This window comes from Piliocolobus tephrosceles, chromosome 1 (genome assembly GCF_002776525.5).
Source record: "Piliocolobus tephrosceles isolate RC106 chromosome 1, ASM277652v3, whole genome shotgun sequence".
Taxonomy (NCBI): domain Eukaryota; kingdom Metazoa; phylum Chordata; class Mammalia; order Primates; family Cercopithecidae; genus Piliocolobus; species Piliocolobus tephrosceles.
Genome location: NC_045434.1, coordinates 59,691,891 through 59,712,044, shown reverse-complemented (window position 1 = coordinate 59,712,044; position 20,154 = coordinate 59,691,891). Strand labels below are relative to the sequence as shown.

The 20,154-nt window shown below is 44.4% G+C and overlaps 1 protein-coding gene across 3 annotated transcripts; it reads left to right on the top strand.

Annotated features, from left to right (window-relative positions):
* The first annotated feature begins 3,150 nt into the window (after positions 1-3,150).
* Positions 3,151-19,797, top strand: ADIPOR1 (adiponectin receptor 1). 3 transcript variants are annotated; one of them, XM_023187013.1, is made up of 8 exons: positions 3,151-3,362; positions 10,369-10,603; positions 12,690-12,806; positions 14,037-14,208; positions 15,461-15,647; positions 16,676-16,863; positions 18,387-18,580; positions 18,905-19,797. In XM_023187013.1, the coding sequence occupies exons 2-8, from the start codon at positions 10,463-10,465 to the stop codon at positions 19,031-19,033; spliced, it is 1,128 nt and encodes a 375-aa protein (XP_023042781.1). In that variant the 5' UTR covers positions 3,151-3,362; positions 10,369-10,462; the 3' UTR covers positions 19,034-19,797. The 3 variants fall into 3 exon arrangements, with proteins under 3 accessions (XP_023042781.1, XP_023042784.1, XP_023042782.1); XM_023187014.3 differs by lacking the exon at positions 3,151-3,362 and adding an exon at positions 3,513-3,639; XM_023187016.3 differs by lacking the exon at positions 10,369-10,603 and having other exon boundaries at positions 3,197-3,362.
* The last annotated feature ends 357 nt before the right edge of the window (positions 19,798-20,154 follow it).

Sequence of the window (20,154 nt, the reverse complement as noted above, 5' to 3'; positions counted from 1 at the left end):
GGGTTGTGGTGTCTGGGGTCCTTGTTTCCAAATCCCCGAGGACCTAGGGAGGAAGGGTTTGCCAGCATGGAACTCTCCCAGGTGTTCCAAAGAAACTTTGAGAAGTTGTACCATGTGCTGAAATATTAGCTGCCAGCAGACTCAGTGATCATCTCAGCAGCTGTCTCAGCAGAGGCAAAGCTCTGCTTCTTCCTGGAGGCTCTCAAGGTGGGGGAAGGAGAACACACATTAGAGGGGACATTTTTGAGCCCACCTGCTCCTCACAGTGTTCCCTTAATATGCTACTCTTCCCCTTCCTCCTTCTCTTGGCCCATCCTTCACCATATTTATCCTTCAGGGAGCCTGGCATACAAATCAAAGTGTTGCCTTTCTGTTTGGAAGAGGAGCCTTCTTTAAAAAGTAACCTGACATCACCAGCCCTGGCCAGACTTGTTGATGCCCGGATAGAGTTGGCCTCCCCCAGGCCCATCTGTCCTGAGCGCCCTTCTCCTCTGCTATGAGAGCAATGACCCAATCTACTCCCTTTCCCAGGGCAGGACTAGGGCAGCCTCTCTAGATTCTTCTTTGTTACTTTCATTGCAACAAAACAATGTGGTGGGCTCAGAATGAAGGTCAACATTGCTTTTCTGCTTTTCAGCAACTGTTTATTGCTGTTTCTGGGGCTTCTGGGAGAAAGGTTTTTAGGACCCTCAGAATTCACCCCTCCCTAGGGCAGAGCCTTCACTAAATTCTGTTGATGGTGTGCCATCCAGCATTTCTTGATCAGCTAATATGTGTACGCACTGCGCTCTGTAACACAGTCTCAGCCACCTCACCTCCAGGAAGGAAAATCTTGCTTAGGAATGTTGGGCTCAGACAGTGAAGCAGGCTTGTAAAGAGAATTTCCCACGTGGAAGATCACCATTCCTTGTCTTGCATGGGTTTTTGCCTCATCCACTCAACATACAAACGTTTATTAAGGATCTGTCATGTGCTAAGCCCTGAGGATACAAGTGTGACCAAGACTGGTCTTAGACCCCCAAAGAACTCACAGTCTAAGATAGACAAGTGACAAATAATTATAACACAGTGTGACTAATACCATAGCAGAGGTACATACAAAGCAGGAAGAGGTTGAGAAAGATTCAGAAAGGGAGGAAGGGGAGAGTTAACATTTTTGACAGCCTGGGCAACATAGTGAGACCCTATCTCTACAAAAATAAAAAATTAAAATAAAAAATTAACTGGGCATGGTGGCACGAATCTGTAGCCCAGCTACTTTGGAGGCTAAGGTGAGAGGATCCCATGAAGCCCAGGAGTTCAAGGCTGCAGTGAGCTATGATCTTATGATCGCACCACTGTACTCCAGCCTAGGTGACAGAGTGAGAGCCTGTCCCTAAAAATACAAAAATATTTTGAGCCATGTACCAGGTACTGTGCTAAGTACTCGATCTACATCACATAATTTAATCTTTATGATAATCATGTGAGTTGAAGATTAATACTTTGCCAAAGGTCATACAGCTGGTAAGTGGCTGGCAGAGCCTAAATGTGAATTTAGGATTGTCTGAGGCCAAACTCAAACCTAGAAGTGGGCATTGTAATCTGCTGGCATCTTGCAGCAGACAATGAGAAGGGCAGTCCAGCAGAAGGATCAGCATGTGCAACAGCCTGGAGGAATGAAAGAGAAGTTCACTTTAAAGAACTAGTTCACCAAGGCCCAACATGCCAGAGGGAAAATGGAGAAGGATGAGGCCTTAGAGGTTACAGCCAGCTCACAAAGAGCCTTGAAACACTACGCTGAAGAAACCTGGACTCAATCCTTTGGACAGTGGGAAGTTTCTGAGGGTTTTATACAAAGGGCAACATGGTAATAGCTAACATTTAGAAAGCACTTACCATTGACCAGGCCTCATCATAAGAACCTGCATGAATTATCTCACTCAATCCTGACAAAAGACTCAGTGAAATAGTATTATTTTATTCCCATTTTTCAGATGAGGTAATTATCATTTGGAGGGATTTAGTAATGTGCTCAAGATCATAGACTGGCCTGGGACAGAAGCATGGCTCTATGTGACTCCAGAGCCCATGCTTTTAACCAGGACCAAGAGAATTAATCCCACGTCCCTGAGGCACCTATATCAGATTACAATGAGTCACTTTCTCTGCCTCTAGAATGGCACTAGTTGCACAGTGAGCTATGATCTGATGATTGCACCGCTGCACTCCAGCCTAGGTGACAGTGAGAACCTGTCCCTAAAAAAAAAATTGAAACTTTTTTTGAATTAACAGCTATATCGAGGTACTGTGCCAAGTACTCTATCTACATCACATTATTTAATCCTTAAAATAATCCTGTGAGTTGAAGCTTCGCTCACAAGAGGAAGATCGACATTGCTTTTCTGCTTTTCAGCAACTGTGTATTGCTGTGGTCTGGGGCTCCAGAGCATGGGCTCTAGAGTCACATAGAGCCAAGCTTCTGTCCCTGGCCAGTCTGTGACCTTGAGCACATTACTGAACTCCTCCAAATGATAGTTACGTCATCTGAAAAGTGGGAATAAAATAATACTATTTCATTCTTGGGAGAAATGAGAAAATGGCCAGACCCTGAAATCCCCTTCTGTGTTGTGTGGTTCAGACAAGGGCTGTACTATACCCTATGTCGTCTCCCCGATCTGCACTCTGGGTGCCTGTAGAAGCAGGAGCGGGGGCACGGTTCACCAGCAAGAGTGGTTAGAAACAATTCCGCTCTCTGACAAGAAAATAACAGGAGGCAGACTGAGGTCTAGCCCAGGGCCTGCCACATGGTAGGCGCTCAGTAGTTTGTGGGAGGGAGGGACCATGCAGTTGAAGAAGGGATTAAGAAGTGTTTCAGAGATGAAACGACTAGCCTTGGGGACAGAGGAGATGAGACTAGGTGTATGGTAGGAAATTCAGTGTTCCCTCCCGACGTTCGGCCTCATTCTCTGAAATTCCTTCTCCATCACGCACTTCAGGCTGCGATAACGAGGTGGAACGAGGTGGAGTGTGGAATCGGACGAGCGACCGCAAGCCCGCGGCGGGTGGAGGTTACCTGGCCGCGGCGGGGAGGTGGGCAGGCGGCAGGGAAGGCAGGGCGGCAGAGCTGGGCTCCGGGCGGGAGGTGTGGCCGGCGGGCGCGGGCCTGTGATTGGGACGCCGCGAGAAGGCCTGGGATTGGACGGGCGAGGCAGAGCCCGCGAGGAGGCGACGCGGCTGCGGAGGTGACGCGGGCTGTCGCGCGCCCCTTCCGGCGCGGGGAGGGCGCTGAAGATCGGGGCCGCTCGGCCGCAGGCCGCCTCCAGCGCCGCGGGATGTAGCGCGGGGGACCGCGGCCCCCAGCAGAGTCCGCCCGCCCGGCTGTAAGTCTCCCCGGGGCTGCGCGGTGGGCGGGGACTCGGTGGGAGCGCGGGGACCCCGGGGGCCCCGACCCAGGCCTGGGGAGGAGATAGCCGTTGGGGGAACCCGCTCCGACGTGCCAAGGGGCCCCGGCCCCAGCCCAGGAGCCGCTCGGCCTCCCAGCGTCCAGCCGATCGAGGTTGTAAACATTTCCGGCCCCTCCCACTGTGCGCCGCCTCCGAAGAGGCCTAGGTGCAGTGGGCGCTCGTCCCCGGCTGTCCCCCGACTCCCGGCAGTCTTGTGAGTGCTGCGCCTTTAGCCCCACGGGGTGGAGATGCATGGGTTCCCCGGATCGGGACCAGACAGCCAGAGCTAAGCCTGGCCCCGAGGCCGCTGCGCGTGGGCAGGGAGTGCTGCGGGCCTAGGTCGCGAACCGCCTCTCAGCGGGGAACAGCCGCACTGGGTGACAGGGAAGCCCAAAGGTTCCTCCACCAACAATCTTTGGCAAGCCAAGTCGTGACAGTGCCCTCACTTTGATGGGGTGGGAAGGGAGGTTGGTGATCGCTCTGCAGGGTTAAGGTAATCCTGAAGGCTGAAATGCGGGGCAGAATCGAAGCTACTTTGGGGGAAAATGAAATTTCATTAGCTGAGATATCTAGGATTGATGTATACTATCTTCTGTTTGAGAATTTTGGTCTTCAAGCCTTCGATTTTAAGAAAATAGGTAAGTGTTTTCCCTCAGTTTCTGGTGCTCCGTGGGAGAATGGGAAACTGACAAGGCCAATTTCAGTTTACACCGTTTCACATGTCAGAGGAGCACCAGGAGGCCATGGTTCTTTACTAGATTAACCATAGTACTTCCCTCAAGTAATTTAGAAGACAGGCTAGAAAATACAGCTGAGAATACATAGGCTGCGGTCTTCAAAACAAGTGAAGATTATAATGGCTGGTTCTTTTCTGAAATGAAGTTATAGTGGGGTCTGTTCACTGCTTTTCTGTTTTGCTAGTAGTTGGGTAGGGCACCATGGTGCAACTTCGGTTCCTGAGGTTGTATAGTATCTGTATACTGCCAGGAATTTAGGGTGGTGCTAAACAGATTGCAATGTCGGGGTTCCGGCTTGCAGCCACTAAATGTATTTACTCTAGGAGTAACTTTTATGTACCCATATTGTAATTTGCACTTGGGAAATCAGTCATAAAAACCGATGTTACCTGTGAAGGCCCATGTTAGGGTAGACCTCCGCAAAACTATACCTAATTGTAGAGTAGAATCTGAAAGCCTATTCTCAGTGGTCAAGACTTTGCCTGCAGGTAGGAGAGAATCTCAGAAAAGTAACAGGAAGCAACATTAATCCACTGATCCCCATTACTGATTTATAAAGTACACCACCTTAAGTAGGCTTTTAGGCTATTTTCAGTTTCTTCAGTCTGGCCTCATTTTACCTTTCCAGGACTCTTTGGAAAAATGAATTGTTTACTGCCCTGGGGACAGTGTTCTTTCATGGCTTGTTCACACCATATACTCTCCTGGAATGCCCTGTTTCCATCTCCACCTATCAAGCTCCTTTCATAAAATCTTCCACAAAACTTCTCTGATCACTTCAACTAAAGTTGCGCTTTTCTTTTGAATTCCTCCTGCACATAGTGGCACTAAGCCTTGTAGTAATGACATTAGGAAAGTTATTTCCCCCGTTTAGAGGCCAACGACCATTTCAACCCTCTGACTCCTCTTTGCCTTGTCTCTGTGGCCACAACACCACGCATATTGTAAGTAGTCGGTATTCTCAGATTAATGAAGGTTAAGAAATTGCCCTTCTTTCTAGGCCAGTGTATTTGTTCTGTGTTTCCATAGGAAATTTCCTTTGACTTCTAATACAAAGTCAAACTGAAACCCTTTAACACTCCTGCCACATTATCCTGTCCCATCTACTTCTTATCACACGGGTAAGATAAGCGGTCATCTTTACATCTAGAAGCTTTGTGAATTATGGTGAGGTTTTTTTCTTGGGTCAGTACTCATCAATGTTGTTATGTCCATTTGTCCCTAATGTCACCTCTTGGACTTTGTTCCTCTCACCATGCTCAAAGTTGATTCCTTTTTCCTGCTCAAAAATGTTGGGGGCACAGGCTGGACGTGGTAACTCATGCCTGTAATCTCAGCACTTTGGGAGACTGAGGTGGGTGGATCACCTGAGGTCAGGAGTTCGAGACCAACCTGATCAACATGGCGAAACCCTGTCTCTACTAAAAATACAAAAATTATCCGGATGTGGTGGCAGGTACCTGTAATCCCAGCTACTTGGGAGGCTGAGGCATGAGAATGAATTGCTTGACGCTGGGAGGCGGAGGTTGCAGTGAGCAGATCGTACCACTGCACTCCAACCTGGGGGATAGAGCAAGACTCTTGTCTCCAAAAAAAAAAAAAAAAAAGTGGGAGCTGGCATTGGCTGGGCGCGGTGGCTCACACCTGTAATCCCAGCACTTTGGGAGGCTGATGCAGGAGAATTGCTTGAGTCCAGGAGTACTAGGCTGCAGTGAGCTATTGTCATGCCACACACTCCAGCCTGGGCCTAGAACTGACTGAACTGGGAGCAAGACCCGGACTCCAAAAATAAAAAATGGGCTGGTGTTAAAATCCTTCATATGCCTGTATACTGTTCACTTTTTTTCTGTCATAACATTAGCAAAGTTTGCCTGTCTGTTAGGGCTCAAAAACACCTCTTCAGTCAGGCACAGTGGTTCATACCTGTAATCCCAGCACTTTGGGATGCCAAGGCTGGAGGGGTCAAGACTAGCCTGGGCAACATAGTGAGACCTCGTCTCTACAAAATAAACAAAATTAGCTGGGCATGGTGGCACATGCCTTTAGTCCCAGTTATTAAGACTTGGGAAGCCAAGGTGGGAGGATCTCTTGAGTCCGGCAGGTTGAGGCTGCAGTGAGCTGAGATCACACCACTGCACTCCAGCCTGGGTGACCAAGCAAGACCCTTTCTTAAAAGACTTCTGTTGGGGAAGAACTACGAAGGAAGTCAGATTGTTTTTCCACTTCAGACTCTGGGACGCTTGGCATCAAGTAGGAGAGCTGAGGCTCCATTACTGTACTTTGGTGATTTCAAGCATGTGCTTTTGCTTTGACTCATATTTCTCCAACAAAGCTGTGAAACTATCCTCCCCAACATACAGTAGATAAGGGGAAAGATGACTGTGTTCTTTATCTATACTGCTAGACTGGTCTTGCTTTAGCACAAGAATCAAGCTAGGCATGGATAGACCCTACCCACAGACTCTCTAAAGGCCCGGGAACTAAACTCTTAGAAACTTTGTGTCTTTGCCTCCAGGAAAGGTGTGCTATAACCTGGAAAACTTGGGAATTGGTTCACAGTATAAATGTCTCCAAAAACTATGAGTGAAATAACTCTCCAGCTAACTGGCTGGTGATTAAAAATCAGTCTTTTCCCCAAGTTTGGCACAGGATTATCTTATTTATAGGAGTACAAACACCTCCCTGCTCCACAGCTTTACTCTCTAATATCCTAGGTTTACCCAGTTGGAAAGCTTAGTGGTAAAGGTTTATTAGCTTGAGTTGAAGAAATCCCATCAAAAATGCACTCAGTCGAGTTTGGCTCAAATGTAATTTGCAATATTGGGTGTGGCAAGCTTGAGGGGAAAGGCATTTCCTCTAAAATACATAAGGACATAGAAAACTGGCAGAAAGTTGGCTCTCCTAGGATCATTCTAACACCTTAGGGGTTTGTTCTGATTTTACATCATAGACTAAAACACACTTGTAATTTTCCATTGTTTGTGAGTGATCCACCCCATAGAAGTGGTATTTTCAGATCCTAGTATTATTTGCTCTTCTTTCTTGCCAGACGTCCGATCCCTATCTCTCCCTTTCCTGTCTCTGTGTTACTACAGTTTAGAAGACCAAACTGGACAATGGACTTTGCTCACTATGATGACATGATCTCCATTGACCTCCATTGTATGTACTTTAATGCATGATGATATATTTTGTATGATGAGTTGTAGCTGTCGGCTGGTTTGTGAGTTAACTGGGGTCTCAGGTTTTGGTGACTCTGGGTCTAGAAGATTTGTAGAGGTGGTATAGGAGCTAGTGATAGAGGAGCTAGAGGGAATCAGAAGAACTAATAGTAATTGTGTTGGACTGAAAAGGGAAAAGACTGATAATAGCCAGAAGACTTGAGGGCATAAAAACTTTTCAGATCAAATGATGAAATTAGTAAGAATGCCAAGCTGGATTCTGCATATGATCTTTGGACCCTAATTGCCCAGCTTAAATTTTTTCTATATTATTCTCATTGCTTCTAGTAAAATAGTTACATAGCACTCAAAATGACTAAATTTAGTGTGTGACGGTTCTAGTTGAGGGGTTCTCTCCCTCCACTGCCCTCCTGGAGCAATCAAATTGTATCACTTATTTTTGTGCATATGACAAACTACCTATGTTATCTGGCTCTTTGAAAACAATGCTATAACTTGTTCAACTTGTATTTTGCACAGTATCTTAGAATGCCTTAGGGTGCTGTTCCTAAATACACTTGCTAAATAATGAATGTGTTGACTTACTCTGGGGAAAGGGATAAGAGAAGCCACCACAAGCACAAGAAAATGTGCATAAGCCCTTATCTAAGTGGCTAGAAGTTAAGTCATATGCTCGCAAGCTGGAATCTGCCCCATTCATTCATTTTGAAATGGGTTCTAACCAAAATAAAGTATATTTATTATCTTATGATCCGTGTGTTGCATCTTAGAACCAGAATTTTGTTTTGTTTTGTTTTGTTTCTGCCTTGGTGGTCTGATCTAAATTACTGCCAACAGTATCGCAAGCTAAGTGTGCCCCTCTTTTCAGATTTATCCAAGATGCCCAAAACTATTTATGGTTTTTGCTTGCGATATAAAGTGTTTTTTGTTGTTGTTGTTTTGCTTGCGATATAACGTGTTTTTTTAGTAAAGGTGCTGATTCAGTAGTACTTCACTTTGAGGAAATATGTTTTGAGGTCAGTCTATTGAGAAAGATTTCCTAGTGTCCCTGTCATGTGGATTGCCCATCCTCGAGATTTTCAGAGTCCTTCAGCTTCCTGTTCTCCTTGAGCTCAATTGTTCACTATGACTGTGTGCTGGCATCTCGTCAGAGTCTTGCACATTTAAAGGAAGAGGAACTGCCTATGTGTTGACACCATATAAAGGTCTGCTGTATAGCAAGTTATTGTTTTTGTCTCTCTTGGACTAAATTGCTGGTTGCTTTCAGCTGTGCTTGTGGGTTGAGCATAGCATGACTCATGACTGTTTAGAAGCTTGAGGATTGCCCTTACCTGATGTGTTAGTGTTTCTCCAGAAAGCGCCAATAGGATACATACATATGGATACAGGTGGGATTTATTAGGGGAATTGGCTCATGAGATTATGGAGGCTAAGTCCCACAGTATGTCATCTGCAAGCTAGACAACAAGGGAAGTCCATAACTGGTTCAGTTTAAGGCTGAAGGCCTGAGAACCCAAGGGGCTATTGGTGCACGTCCCAGAATCCCAAGGCAGGAGAACCTGGAGTTTCTGATGTCCAAGGGCAGGAAAAGAAGGGTGTCCCAGCTCCAGGAGGGAAGGAGGGGGAGAGAGAGAGACAGAGAGAGAGAGTTAGGGAGTCAGAGAAAGAGATTTATAATCCCTGAGAAGGAATTGTGATTACTCTTAGATAAAAAAGAACTAACACAAGATATCAAAGATATTTGTATATAGTGAATAGCCATCGATGATACAGTGTCTCCCTCAGGAGCAAAGTTATGTTTACTGCCCAATATAAAAGATTGGGGCTCCCTAAGCTTAAGTTTCCTCTCCCAGAATGCAACCCACTCCATACGTAGGTATTACCTGGCCCTGCCTGCATTGCAATGTGGTTATTTGGGTTTGGGTGGGGCTTGGGTAACCAATGCCAGAAAATGCTAATATTCTGGCTACTGCTATTGCTATAACTAATAAAGTCCTTTGTGTGGGGTAGGGGTGGGGAAAGAACTAATAATTTACAGCATAGTGGAAATCTTTGGAAACTTTCTCCCTCTTTCCCTCTTTTTTTATTTGCATTTCCCTGAGGCCTGATTAAAGACTACTGTGAAAATCCAACCCAGGAAAACCTAAAGTGTCTGAGATTTTTCCTAGAAAATGGAATTCTGGGTTTTTCTGATTTTGTGTGTGCCTGTCTCTAGTTTCTGAAATACTCATTTGAGTGGGGCTTAGATTATGGGTTGTGTTGTTTGAAACAAGTTCTTGCAGAGCTGGTTATTAGGTATGTGTGTGGCAAAGGGTAAAGTGGGGCTGCCTCCTTGTCTTCACCTTCCTGCTTCCAGGTAAGTTCTTGCTTGCTTGCAGGACAGATTGTGATGAAAGCTTGTTATCCCAGGGTTGAACTCAGGCTGTAATGCTATAATAGAATTAGTAGACTTCGCAGAGAAATTAACCACTAGGCATCTGTCCCACAACCAAGTTCCTTTTGTATGCATGACACATTTTATCAAAGCATTTGTAGATAAGGTCCAACTGAGTTCAGTTGGCATTTAATTCATTTCTAAGCCTGGATGATCTTGTAGTAATTGCAGCCAGATGATGGCTTTATATTTTTGTTCCTCAGCCTCAGAGCTAGGCCTTTCTTGGGCAGAGTGAGCTTTAGGAGTGGTAGGTGAGACTCTTCTCACTAAATGGTTCCATACCTGTGGGAGTGAGTTGAGGGTGGGTAGCTGTTTTTCTGTGGTGACAGTTTGGTGCAGTAACCTTAGATCATTTGAAAGCAAGCAACTAGGTGTTACATTTTCAGCCTTACTTATAAGATCAGTGAGGTTCTGGGTAAAGGTTGATGTTAAAGAGGGAGGACAGGAATAGACTTCATTTAAGCAATTAACTGGCCTTTAGAATTGGGATAGGATATGGGTTGATTAGCTTCTTATTCAATATTAGAGTATAGAAATGAAACTGTAAGAGGAATAAATTGTCAATCCTTCATATTTGTGTTTGCTTTTAGTGTCTTCTATCACAGGGAGATCTCTGCCCCCTGGGGCTGAGAGACCCCAACCTTTCCCCAAGCTGAAGCTGCAGGGTATTGAGGTACCAGCCAGATGTCTTCCCACAAAGGATCTGTGGTGGCACAGGGGAATGGGACTCCTGCCAGTAACAGGGAAACTGACACGGTGGAACTGGCTGAACTAGGACCCCTGCTAGAAGAGAAGGGCAAACGGGTAATCGCCAACCCAACCAAAGTAAGTCATCTTCCCAGGAGTCATCCCCTTGTTCAGTTTCTCTCCTTAGAACTCTCTCAGTTTCTCTTTTTTAAGATCTCACTGTTCAAAAGGAGGAACATTGCATTCTGGAAATGTCTCTATCTGAGTCTCTATGATACTATTATAAACATCTTGTTGTCTGCTTTCCCCATTGTAAGCTTTTGGGAATTCACTCATCTTTGTAACACCAGTGCTTAGCACAAGGCCTGCAGTCCAATAAATAATCAGTAAATATCTGAATGAATGAAGGAAGCAGTCAATTAGTATTAGGTTTGACTTCATATAACACACAAAAATCCTTACAGCTTTGACAGGACAGAAGTCTCTCAAGCAAAAGAATTTCAGAAGTAACCAATCCAGGGCTAATATGGAGACTCCACCACTGTCAGGCACCTGTGTTGCTCCCCATCACTCTTAATATGTTGCCCATCATACCCACATTCTACCCACCATGAAAGGGAGAGGAGAAGAAAGGCCCTCTCTTTCCCTTTTATTTTTATTGAGATAAGGTCTTGCCATGTTGCCCAGGCTGATCTTTTAAACTCCTAGGCTCAAGTGATCCTCCTGCCTCAGCCTCCCAAAGTGTTGGAATTATAGGTGTGAGCCACTGTGCCCGGCCACCTCTTTCCCTTTTAAAGGGACTATCTCTACTAAAAAATACAAAAATTAGCTGGGTGTGGTGGCAGTCGCCTGTAATCCCAGCTACTCGGGAGGCTGAGGCAGGAGAATCACTTGTACCTGGGAGGCAGAGGTTGCAGTGAGCTGAGATCGTGCCATTGTACTCCAGCCTGGGCAACAAGAGTGAAACCACCTCTCAGAAAAACAAAAATAAAGGGACTATCAGGAAGTACCTCATAACACTTAGGCCAGAACTTACTTACATAACTATATTCAGCTGTAGTGGAGGTTGGAAAGTGCAGCCTGAGTAAAATTGCAGTAACATTGCCACCCTGAACAAAACTGTGGACTTTGTTACTTAGGAAGAGAGAGAATGGACATTGGGGTAGGCTGGCTGAAAGCTGTAGCACAAAATCTAAGATGGACAATGTGTTTACCAGTGACCATCAACAACAGGAGAGAAATAGCCCAGAACAGGAGTTGAACTGCCAGGCTTTCTATAGCCATGATTCAGAGCCTTGGGATAGAGAGAGAGAAAAAAGTTCTCTTCCTTTCACAGGCAAGTGCTCTCCTGGGTGTGCTCTTTTAGGCCCTGGAGTCAGTACTGCTGTTTTCCATGGAACCAGTTTTGAGGCCCTGGCACTCCTGGGAGCTGCTATAGATACAAAGTTTCAATCATGACAGCATCCCTAGAGTCAGTGAACAGGGAACTCAGAACAGAATTATTGTTATGGAACTCTCTGAGACTGTCTTTTTCATTGTTTTGAAAATGTAGGCTGGGCTGGTAGCTCAGCCTGTAATCCCAGCACTTTGGTAGGCCAAGACGGGAGGATCACTTGAGGTCAGGAGTTAGAGACCAGTCTGGCCAACATGGTGAAACTGCATCTCTACTAAAAGTACAAAAATTAGTCAGGTGTGGTGGTGGGCGCCTGTAATCCCAGCTACTTGGAGGCCAAGGCATGAGAATTGCTTGAAGCTGGGAGGCGGAGGTTGCAGTGAACAGAGATTGCAGCACTGTATTTCACAGCCTGGGTGACAGAGGGATATTCCATCTCAAAAAAAAAGAAAAGAAAGAAAATGTAATGGCCTAGAAGAGAGAACTCTTTGGGAAACTGAGGAAAGTTGAAAACCACTATCCTAGAGGAAAGGATGTCATTCAGTACCTAGAGCTGGTATGCTAATCCTGCATTCCCCCAATGCTAGTCTCTGTGAGAGTCCTTTTACACACTGCATAGAATGTTCACTCCAGCATTTATGAAGTATTAATAAATTTCTAACTAGTATTGTAAACTCAGTATGTATGCTTTTGGAGAAGAGACCACAAGACCCTCTGTAGGAGAGAGGCTGGGCAGAAGGCGTTAGGTTTGGGTTTTTCTGGGTCTCTGCTCTGGAATAGTACAGTTTATGAGATGACTCCCTGGATTGTTGTGGGGTTTTTCCCTCACAGGCTGAAGAAGAGCAAACATGTCCAGTGCCCCAGGAAGAAGAGGAGGAGGTGCGGGTACTGACACTTCCCCTGCAAGCCCACCACGCCATGGAGAAGATGGAGGAGTTTGTGTACAAGGTATGGCCTATGAGTTTCTGTCCTGGAAGAGGAAGGGCAGCAGGCCTGTCTGGGATGTCCCTAGCCAGCAAGCTTCCACTGGGTTGAAGAGCTTTTACTTCTGGGAAGGAGTGGATTTGCCATCTACTCCCTGGATCCTGTCCATAGTGCATGGATCCTAGATTAAGAACCCCTACTCTAAAAAGATGTGGTAAAGAACTTAGAATCTAATTGGTGGAGGGATGGGACACGAGATAGAATATCCTGGAGAGGGGCAAAGGAGGGATCTGTATGCTTTTTAAAATGATGTTTATAATTGTTTTGTTTTTATTCAGTATATCAATTTTGAGATTTCAAGTAGCCTAAAGGAAGTTGTACCATATATATATATATTTTTTTTTTGAGACCGAGTTTTGCTCTTGTCTCCCGGGTGCAGTGGCACGATCTCAGCTCACCACAACCTCTGCTGTCCGGGTTCAAGCCATTCTCCTGCCTCAGCCTCCCAAGTAGCTGGGATTACAGGCATGTGCCACCATGCCCAGCTAATTTTTGTACTTTTAGTAGAGACGGGGTTTCTCCATGTTGGTCTGGCTGGTCTCAAACTCCCGACCTTAGGTGATCCGCAGGTTATCCGCCCGCCTTGGCCTCTCAAAGTGCTGGAATTACAGGCGTGAGCCACTGCGCCCAGCCTGGTTGCACCATATTTTTTTAAAAGGTTGAGAAACACTTACTTAAAACTTCTCCAGATAAACTAACATGAAACAAAGACAAAGGGATTTTTTTTTTTTTTTTTTTGGTAATACAGAGTCTTGCTTGGTCACCCAGGCTGGAGTGCAGTGGTACAGTCTCCGCTCACTGCAACCTCCGCCTCCCAGGTTCAAATGATTCTCCTGCCTCGGCCTCCCGGTAGCTGGGATTACAGGTGCCTGCCCCCGTGCTCAGCCAATTTTTGTATTTTTAGTAGAGACAGGGTTTCACCATGTTGATCAGGCAGGTCTTGAACTCCTGATGTCAGGTGATCCACCCGCCTCAGCCTTCCAAAGTGCTAGGATTACAGGCGTGAGCTGCAGCACCCAGCCAGGATTTTTTTTTTTTTTTTTTAATGGTCAAAATATGAGTCAGGACTCTGCTAGTCCCATTCATGCTATGTCTTGGATATCTCCCAGTTCAGGCTGGTTCTCCATCATTGCTTGTCCTTGGGGAAGGTATTATTCTCTAGTGCCCTACCTAGAGAAAGTGTATATGTTCTAGGTCTGGGAGGGACGTTGGAGGGTCATCCCGTATGATGTGCTCCCTGACTGGCTAAAGGACAATGACTATCTGCTACATGGTCATAGACCACCGATGCCCTCCTTTCGAGCTTGCTTCAAGAGCATCTTCCGCATCCATACAGAAACTGGCAACATCTGGACCCATCTGCTTGGTGAGTGGTTTGGATGGGGAAAAGTCAAATTCATTGTCTCCCTAACTGCTGAGGGATTATAGAGCCGAACAGAGTTGCTCGGATTCATTGACAGTTGAGGTTCTGCCTTTAAACTACTAATGACCTTGGTTGACCCTTGATCACTGATCTTTAAGACTGAGAGTAAAAGGCCTAGAAACCAAAGAAATTGGGACTAGATATTCTTTTGTGATCCCTGGCAGAACTGTTCTAGGTGGAGACAATTCCCTGTACTTCATAATTTCCGACTATAAAAGTAAAATGCCAACATTTTAAAAAATGGCCTCTGTCTGGGTTTCTGCGACCGGTGCCACTTTCTTTGAAACTTTTGACTGCAGTTACACAGCTAAACCTCATAGCTTTCTGATTTTTTTTTTTTTTTTCAATAGTTCTTGGGCTACAAAGGGTGGGGATTGGATTTGGTTATATGAATGAATTATATACTGGTGAATTCTGAGATTTTAATGCACCTATCACCTGAGCAGTGTACATTGTATCCAATATGTAGTTTTTCTATCCCACACCCCTAGCTCACCCTCCCACTTCTGAATCTCCATAATCCATTATCTCACTCTGTAGGCCTTTGCATACTCATAGCTTAACTCCCACTTGTAAGTGAGAACATATATTTGATTTTTCATTCCTAAGTTAACTTCACTTAGAATAGTGGCCTTCAGCTTCATTCACATTGCTGCAAAAGACATTATTGCATTCGTTTTTATGGCTGAGTAGTATTCCATGGTGTACATACACCACATTTTCTTTATTCACTCATTGGTCAATGGACACTTAGGTTGGTTCCATATCTTTAGACTTATGAATTGTGCTACAATAAACATAACATGGGCATGCGTCTTTTTCATATGACTGCTTTTCCTTTGGGTAGATACCTAGTAGTGGGATTGGTGGATCAAATAGTAGCTCTACTTTTAGTTCTTTAAGGAATCTCTGTACCATTTTCCATAAAGGTTATACTAATTTATAATTTACATTCCCGCAAGGAGTATATAAGCATCCCCCTTTCACCACATCCATGCCAACATCTGTTGTTTTTTGACTTCTTAATAATGGCCTTTCTTGCAGGAGTAAGGTGGTATCTCATAGTGCTTTTAATTTCTATTTCCCTGATGATTAGTGATGTTGCCCGTAGCTCACTGATTCAAAAATATCAACCATCAAAGCGTACACATTCCCTTTTTTCTTACAGGTTTTTTTTAATTTTACCCTCCTGCAGGTTTCGTGCTGTTTCTCTTTTTGGGAATCTTGACCATGCTCAGACCAAATATGTACTTCATGGCCCCTCTACAGGAGAAGGTGGTTTTTGGGATGTTCTTTTTGGGTGCAGTGCTCTGCCTCAGCTTCTCCTGGCTCTTTCACACCGTCTATTGTCATTCAGAGAAAGTCTCTCGGACTTTTTCCAAGTGAGTTGAAAGAACACCATAGGAAAGGACTGTGCACTGTTCTCACATCTTGATATCCCAGTGCTTACTGGGTGCTAGGAGCTCATATTACTCCTAAAGGTTTCTTGATACGCCAGAGGAAAACCTCTCTGTTCTGTGGAGTTAGTGGGGTGATGAAGCATTTCTCCTGAACACTTAATGAACAGACTTACTGCATCCTCCTCAACAGATGGAGAGACCAATTGTGGAATATATTTTCTACCTGAAAAGTGTTATCTTTTGTGCGGCTTAGAGTGCCAGTGCACTGGCTGCTTTCCAAGACCTTGTACCCATTCCTAGTGTAACTCACTATTAGCCCAAGCCATAGTAGGGTGTGGTGAATAGTCTGTGCTTCATTCTGCTGGTGTTCCTACCCACCAGTCAAGTAAAGCTTATCTTTGCTGCCCATGCATTGCTGGAAGCTCCAGATGTCCATCATCGTGTGCTTTCTCTCTTCCCCAGCTGTGAGCCTGGGGTTCTATTTGTTTGCTTGTTTTTGTTGTTATTGTTGGTTTTGGTGGTGACAGTGGTATATTATTTTGTTTTTCCTAACAACATCAGTAAGAAGGGTACATTTTCCTCATTTAAAAAGTCAACTAAGATAGAAAAAGCACAGAGTATCCCTTAGTACCACTCCCAATTTAAGAATTTTGTTTTTAGAACTCATTGTATCAGAATAGGAGAATGTTCAAAGCCCTTCCTGAGTGTGATGCTGGGAACCAGCTGGATTGTGGTGGAATTTCTAAATTCGAGTGTCTACTAGGGGAGATACAGCTGTTCACTAGTAAGGGAAAGGGATAGAGTTCTTTGAATGGGGATTCTTAGAGACTTTTCCATCATAAAATAGAAATGACCTTGTGGAATTTTAATCCAGAATACAGGATAGATTGTATGGGAAATGAGGGGATGGTTCAATCTGGGAGCAGGTGGAGAACAGAAAGAGCTAGTTAAATGACCCATACAAATTCATTTCCCCCACTGATTTGTTTCATTTTTGTGGTTCTTTTTAGACTGGACTATTCAGGGATTGCTCTTCTAATTATGGGGAGCTTTGTCCCCTGGCTCTATTATTCCTTCTACTGCTCCCCACAGCCACGGCTCATCTACCTCTCCATCGTCTGTGTCCTGGGCATTTCTGCCATCATTGTGGCGCAGTGGGACCGGTTTGCCACTCCTAAGCACCGGCAGACAAGAGCAGGTAGGTCGGAAGACATATGTAAACCTCAGAAGTATTTAGACCTTAGGCCTAATAGGCTCAAACCTATCTGAGCCTTAAGGTTTGCGGCTTGAGAACCCCACCCAAGCCCTGATTTGTGTTTCAGAACTTTCAAAACAGCATCAATTTCAAAGCTGAGTTCATACTATTTCAGTAGAATGCTAATAGGACAGATCATTACCCAGCTGGTCAATTAACTGCAAGCACAGATATAGCTACTCTTATACTTGGTTTGTGATAGTTTAAAAATGTAGCAAGCACAGTAATTTTAGTGACCTGAGTCCCAAGCTCAGACCAAGGGATTAAAATTAAAACCCTCAGGCATTTTACTAAGGGAATAGAATACCTGGTTTGGTGAATGAAAATACCTTGAGCATAAACACTGGTAACAAAGTAATAGCTACAAGCATAAACATCTTTGTGTTGTCTCATCTCATCTGGACTCTTATTTTAAGCTTTCGTTACTTGCAGCAACACCACCAATTACCACTAGTCTTTAGCTCCTTTACAATTAATATCTGCTATATTTTAACCTTCAGTTAATTAAATATTGTCTGGGAGCAGTGGCTCACGTCTCTTATCCCAGTACTTTGGGGGGCCGAGGCGGGCAGATCACTTGAAGTCAGGAGTTTGAGACCAGCCTCTCCAACATGGTAAAACCCTGTTTTTATTAAAAATATAAAAGTTAGTCGGCGCTATGGCAGGCGCCTGTAATCCCAGCTCCTCGAGAGGCTGAGGCGGGAGAATCACTTGAACCCAGGGAGGGCAGAGGTTGCAGTGAGCCAAGATTGTGCTGCTGCACTCTAGCCTGGGCAACAAAGAAAGGCTATGTCAAAAAAAAGAAAGAAAGAGAGAAAAGGAAAAGAAAAAAAAGAAAAATAATAATGAAATATTTATCAAGCACCAGCCACGTGCCATGCACTGTGCTTAAACAAGGGTATCTACAAAGATGGAGAGGTAGTCCCTGCCCTTCAGTTATGTGTAGTGTAATGGTATTGAGACAAGTACCCATTCTTCCCTTGCTCTTGCCTTATCTGTGTGTCCCAGCAGCTACAGGATAACTGCTAATCTGGGTATATCTGTCTACTCAGGAGGTTAGAGTCCCGGTTATGTAAGACTTATGATCTTAACAGGAAGCCTCCCGTACGCTTCTCTGACTTGGGAGCCAACTGAAGCCTTTGCCATCTAAGTTCTGTACCCAAATTAGACATCAGAGGGTCTTGACATATCATTTTTACCTAAATTCCTTAACAGATAATGAAAAATATGAGATGTTTGTTCTTGGTGCTCCTTAAAAAGTAGTAAGCACTTACCCAGCTTCTTCCCATTCAGGACATAGAAGAAATATCTGCTGAGTGTTATCCATCTGGTAACTAAGTTTCCTAAACATGTACTGTTCATCCAAAAATAGCTAATTATCATAAACATTAAAATTTCAGAGTAAGCAGTGCCTTCCATGTGGTGGCTGTTTCCTTGTCTGACAGTCTTATGTCTGTTCTGTTCAGGCGTGTTCCTGGGACTTGGCTTAAGTGGCGTCGTGCCCACCATGCACTTTACTATTGCTGAGGGCTTTGTCAAGGCCACCACAGTGGGCCAGATGGGCTGGTTCTTCCTCATGGCTGTGATGTACATCACTGGAGCTGGCCTTTATGCTGCTCGAATTCCTGAGCGCTTCTTTCCTGGAAAATTTGACATATGGGTAAGAAATGAGTCTTCCAGCAGGGCCTGTGATGGTGAGTGAACAGCCCACATTTAAAGGTCTGAGGCAAAGGTGGTGAGAGACTGGGATCATATAGTGTGTGGAGGTACATATATGTACATTGAAGGAAATTTGTCAATGTTAACATTTTGGTATATTTCTGACAAGGACTGTTTTTAAAACTATCTAAATATACCACTTTTATGATATTAAAACAAATTTGTTTAATTAAGGAGAAATTAGAAGTAGCAAATGCTTTCTCCTACTTGTTTCTTATTCCTCCTTGCATTATCCTAAAGGCTCTTCTCTTTTTTATTCCTACAGTTCCAGTCTCATCAGATTTTCCATGTCCTGGTGGTGGCAGCAGCCTTTGTCCACTTCTATGGGGTCTCCAACCTTCAGGAATTCCGTTACGGCCTGGAAGGCGGCTGTACTGATGACACCCTTCTCTGAGCCTTCCCACCTGCGGGGTGGAGGAGGAACTTCCCAAGTGCTTTTAAAAATAACTTCTTTGCTGAAGTGAGAGGAAGAGTCTGAGTTGTCTGTTTCCAGAAGAAACCTCTTAGAGAATTCAGTACCAACCAAGCTTCAGCCCAGTTTCACCCCCACTGGGCAATAAACTTTCCATTTCCATTCTCCTAGCTGGGGATGGGGCATGGTCAGACTTAGCCATCCCCTCCTCAGCAGTTACCCTCCTCAGCAAGGCATCTACCGGCCCCTCACAGAGACAGTACTTTGAAACTCATGTTGAGATTTTATCCTCTCCTCCAGCCATTTTGGGAAAATTATGGACTGGGACTCTTCAGAAATTCTGTCTTTTTTTCTGGAAGAATATGTCCCTCCCTTACCCCCATCCTTAACTTTGTATCCTGGCTTATAACAGGCCATCCATTTTTGTAGCACACTTTTCAAAAACAATTATATACCCTGGTCCCATCTTTCTAGGGCCTGGATCTGCTTACAGAGCAGGAAGAATAAAGCCACCAACTTTTACCTAGCCCGGCTAATCATGGAAGTATGTCCAGGCTTCAAGTAACTTGAGTTTTAATTTTTTTTTTTTTTTCTTGGCAGAGTAATGTAAAATTTAAATGGGGAAAGATATTTAATATTTAATACTAAGCTTTAAAAAGAAACCTGCTATCATTGCTATGTATCTTGATGCAAAAAGACTATGATGTTAATAAAAGAAAGTACAGAAGACACTTGGCATTCAAAGATTTCACATGTATGGTCTTGATTATTTGCACACAACTCCAAAAGATTAAGTCAGACCTGTGATAATTTCAGATTCTCCTGAGGCACAAATTTGAATCATAGGCATTGACAGGCTGGCACATGCAGGCCAATAAATGAACCTAATTGAATTCCTAGCATCCGTTCCCCACTACAGCTTTACTTTTTTATGTAATTGTTGCATGAATTATCTTTTTATGTTTTTTAATTTTTTTTTTTTCATAGAGCCATTTGAAAAGAACAGACCATCTTGTTAGAGAAATCAGTATGTTATAGTAGTGTTCAATAATTAGGAGATTCTCAGGGCTGGGTGCAATGGCTCACGCCTGTAATCCCAGCAC

Coding starts and splice junctions, on each gene's coding strand:
- ADIPOR1 (XM_023187013.1), top strand. CDS start 10,463: ATGTCTTCCCACAAAGGATCTGTGGTGGCACAGGGGAATGGGACTCCT. Junction 14,209..15,460: donor CATCTGGACCCATCTGCTTG/GTGAGTGGTTTG, acceptor ACCCTCCTGCAG/GTTTCGTGCTGTTTCTCTTT. Junction 16,864..18,386: donor GCACCGGCAGACAAGAGCAG/GTAGGTCGGAAG, acceptor TGTTCTGTTCAG/GCGTGTTCCTGGGACTTGGC.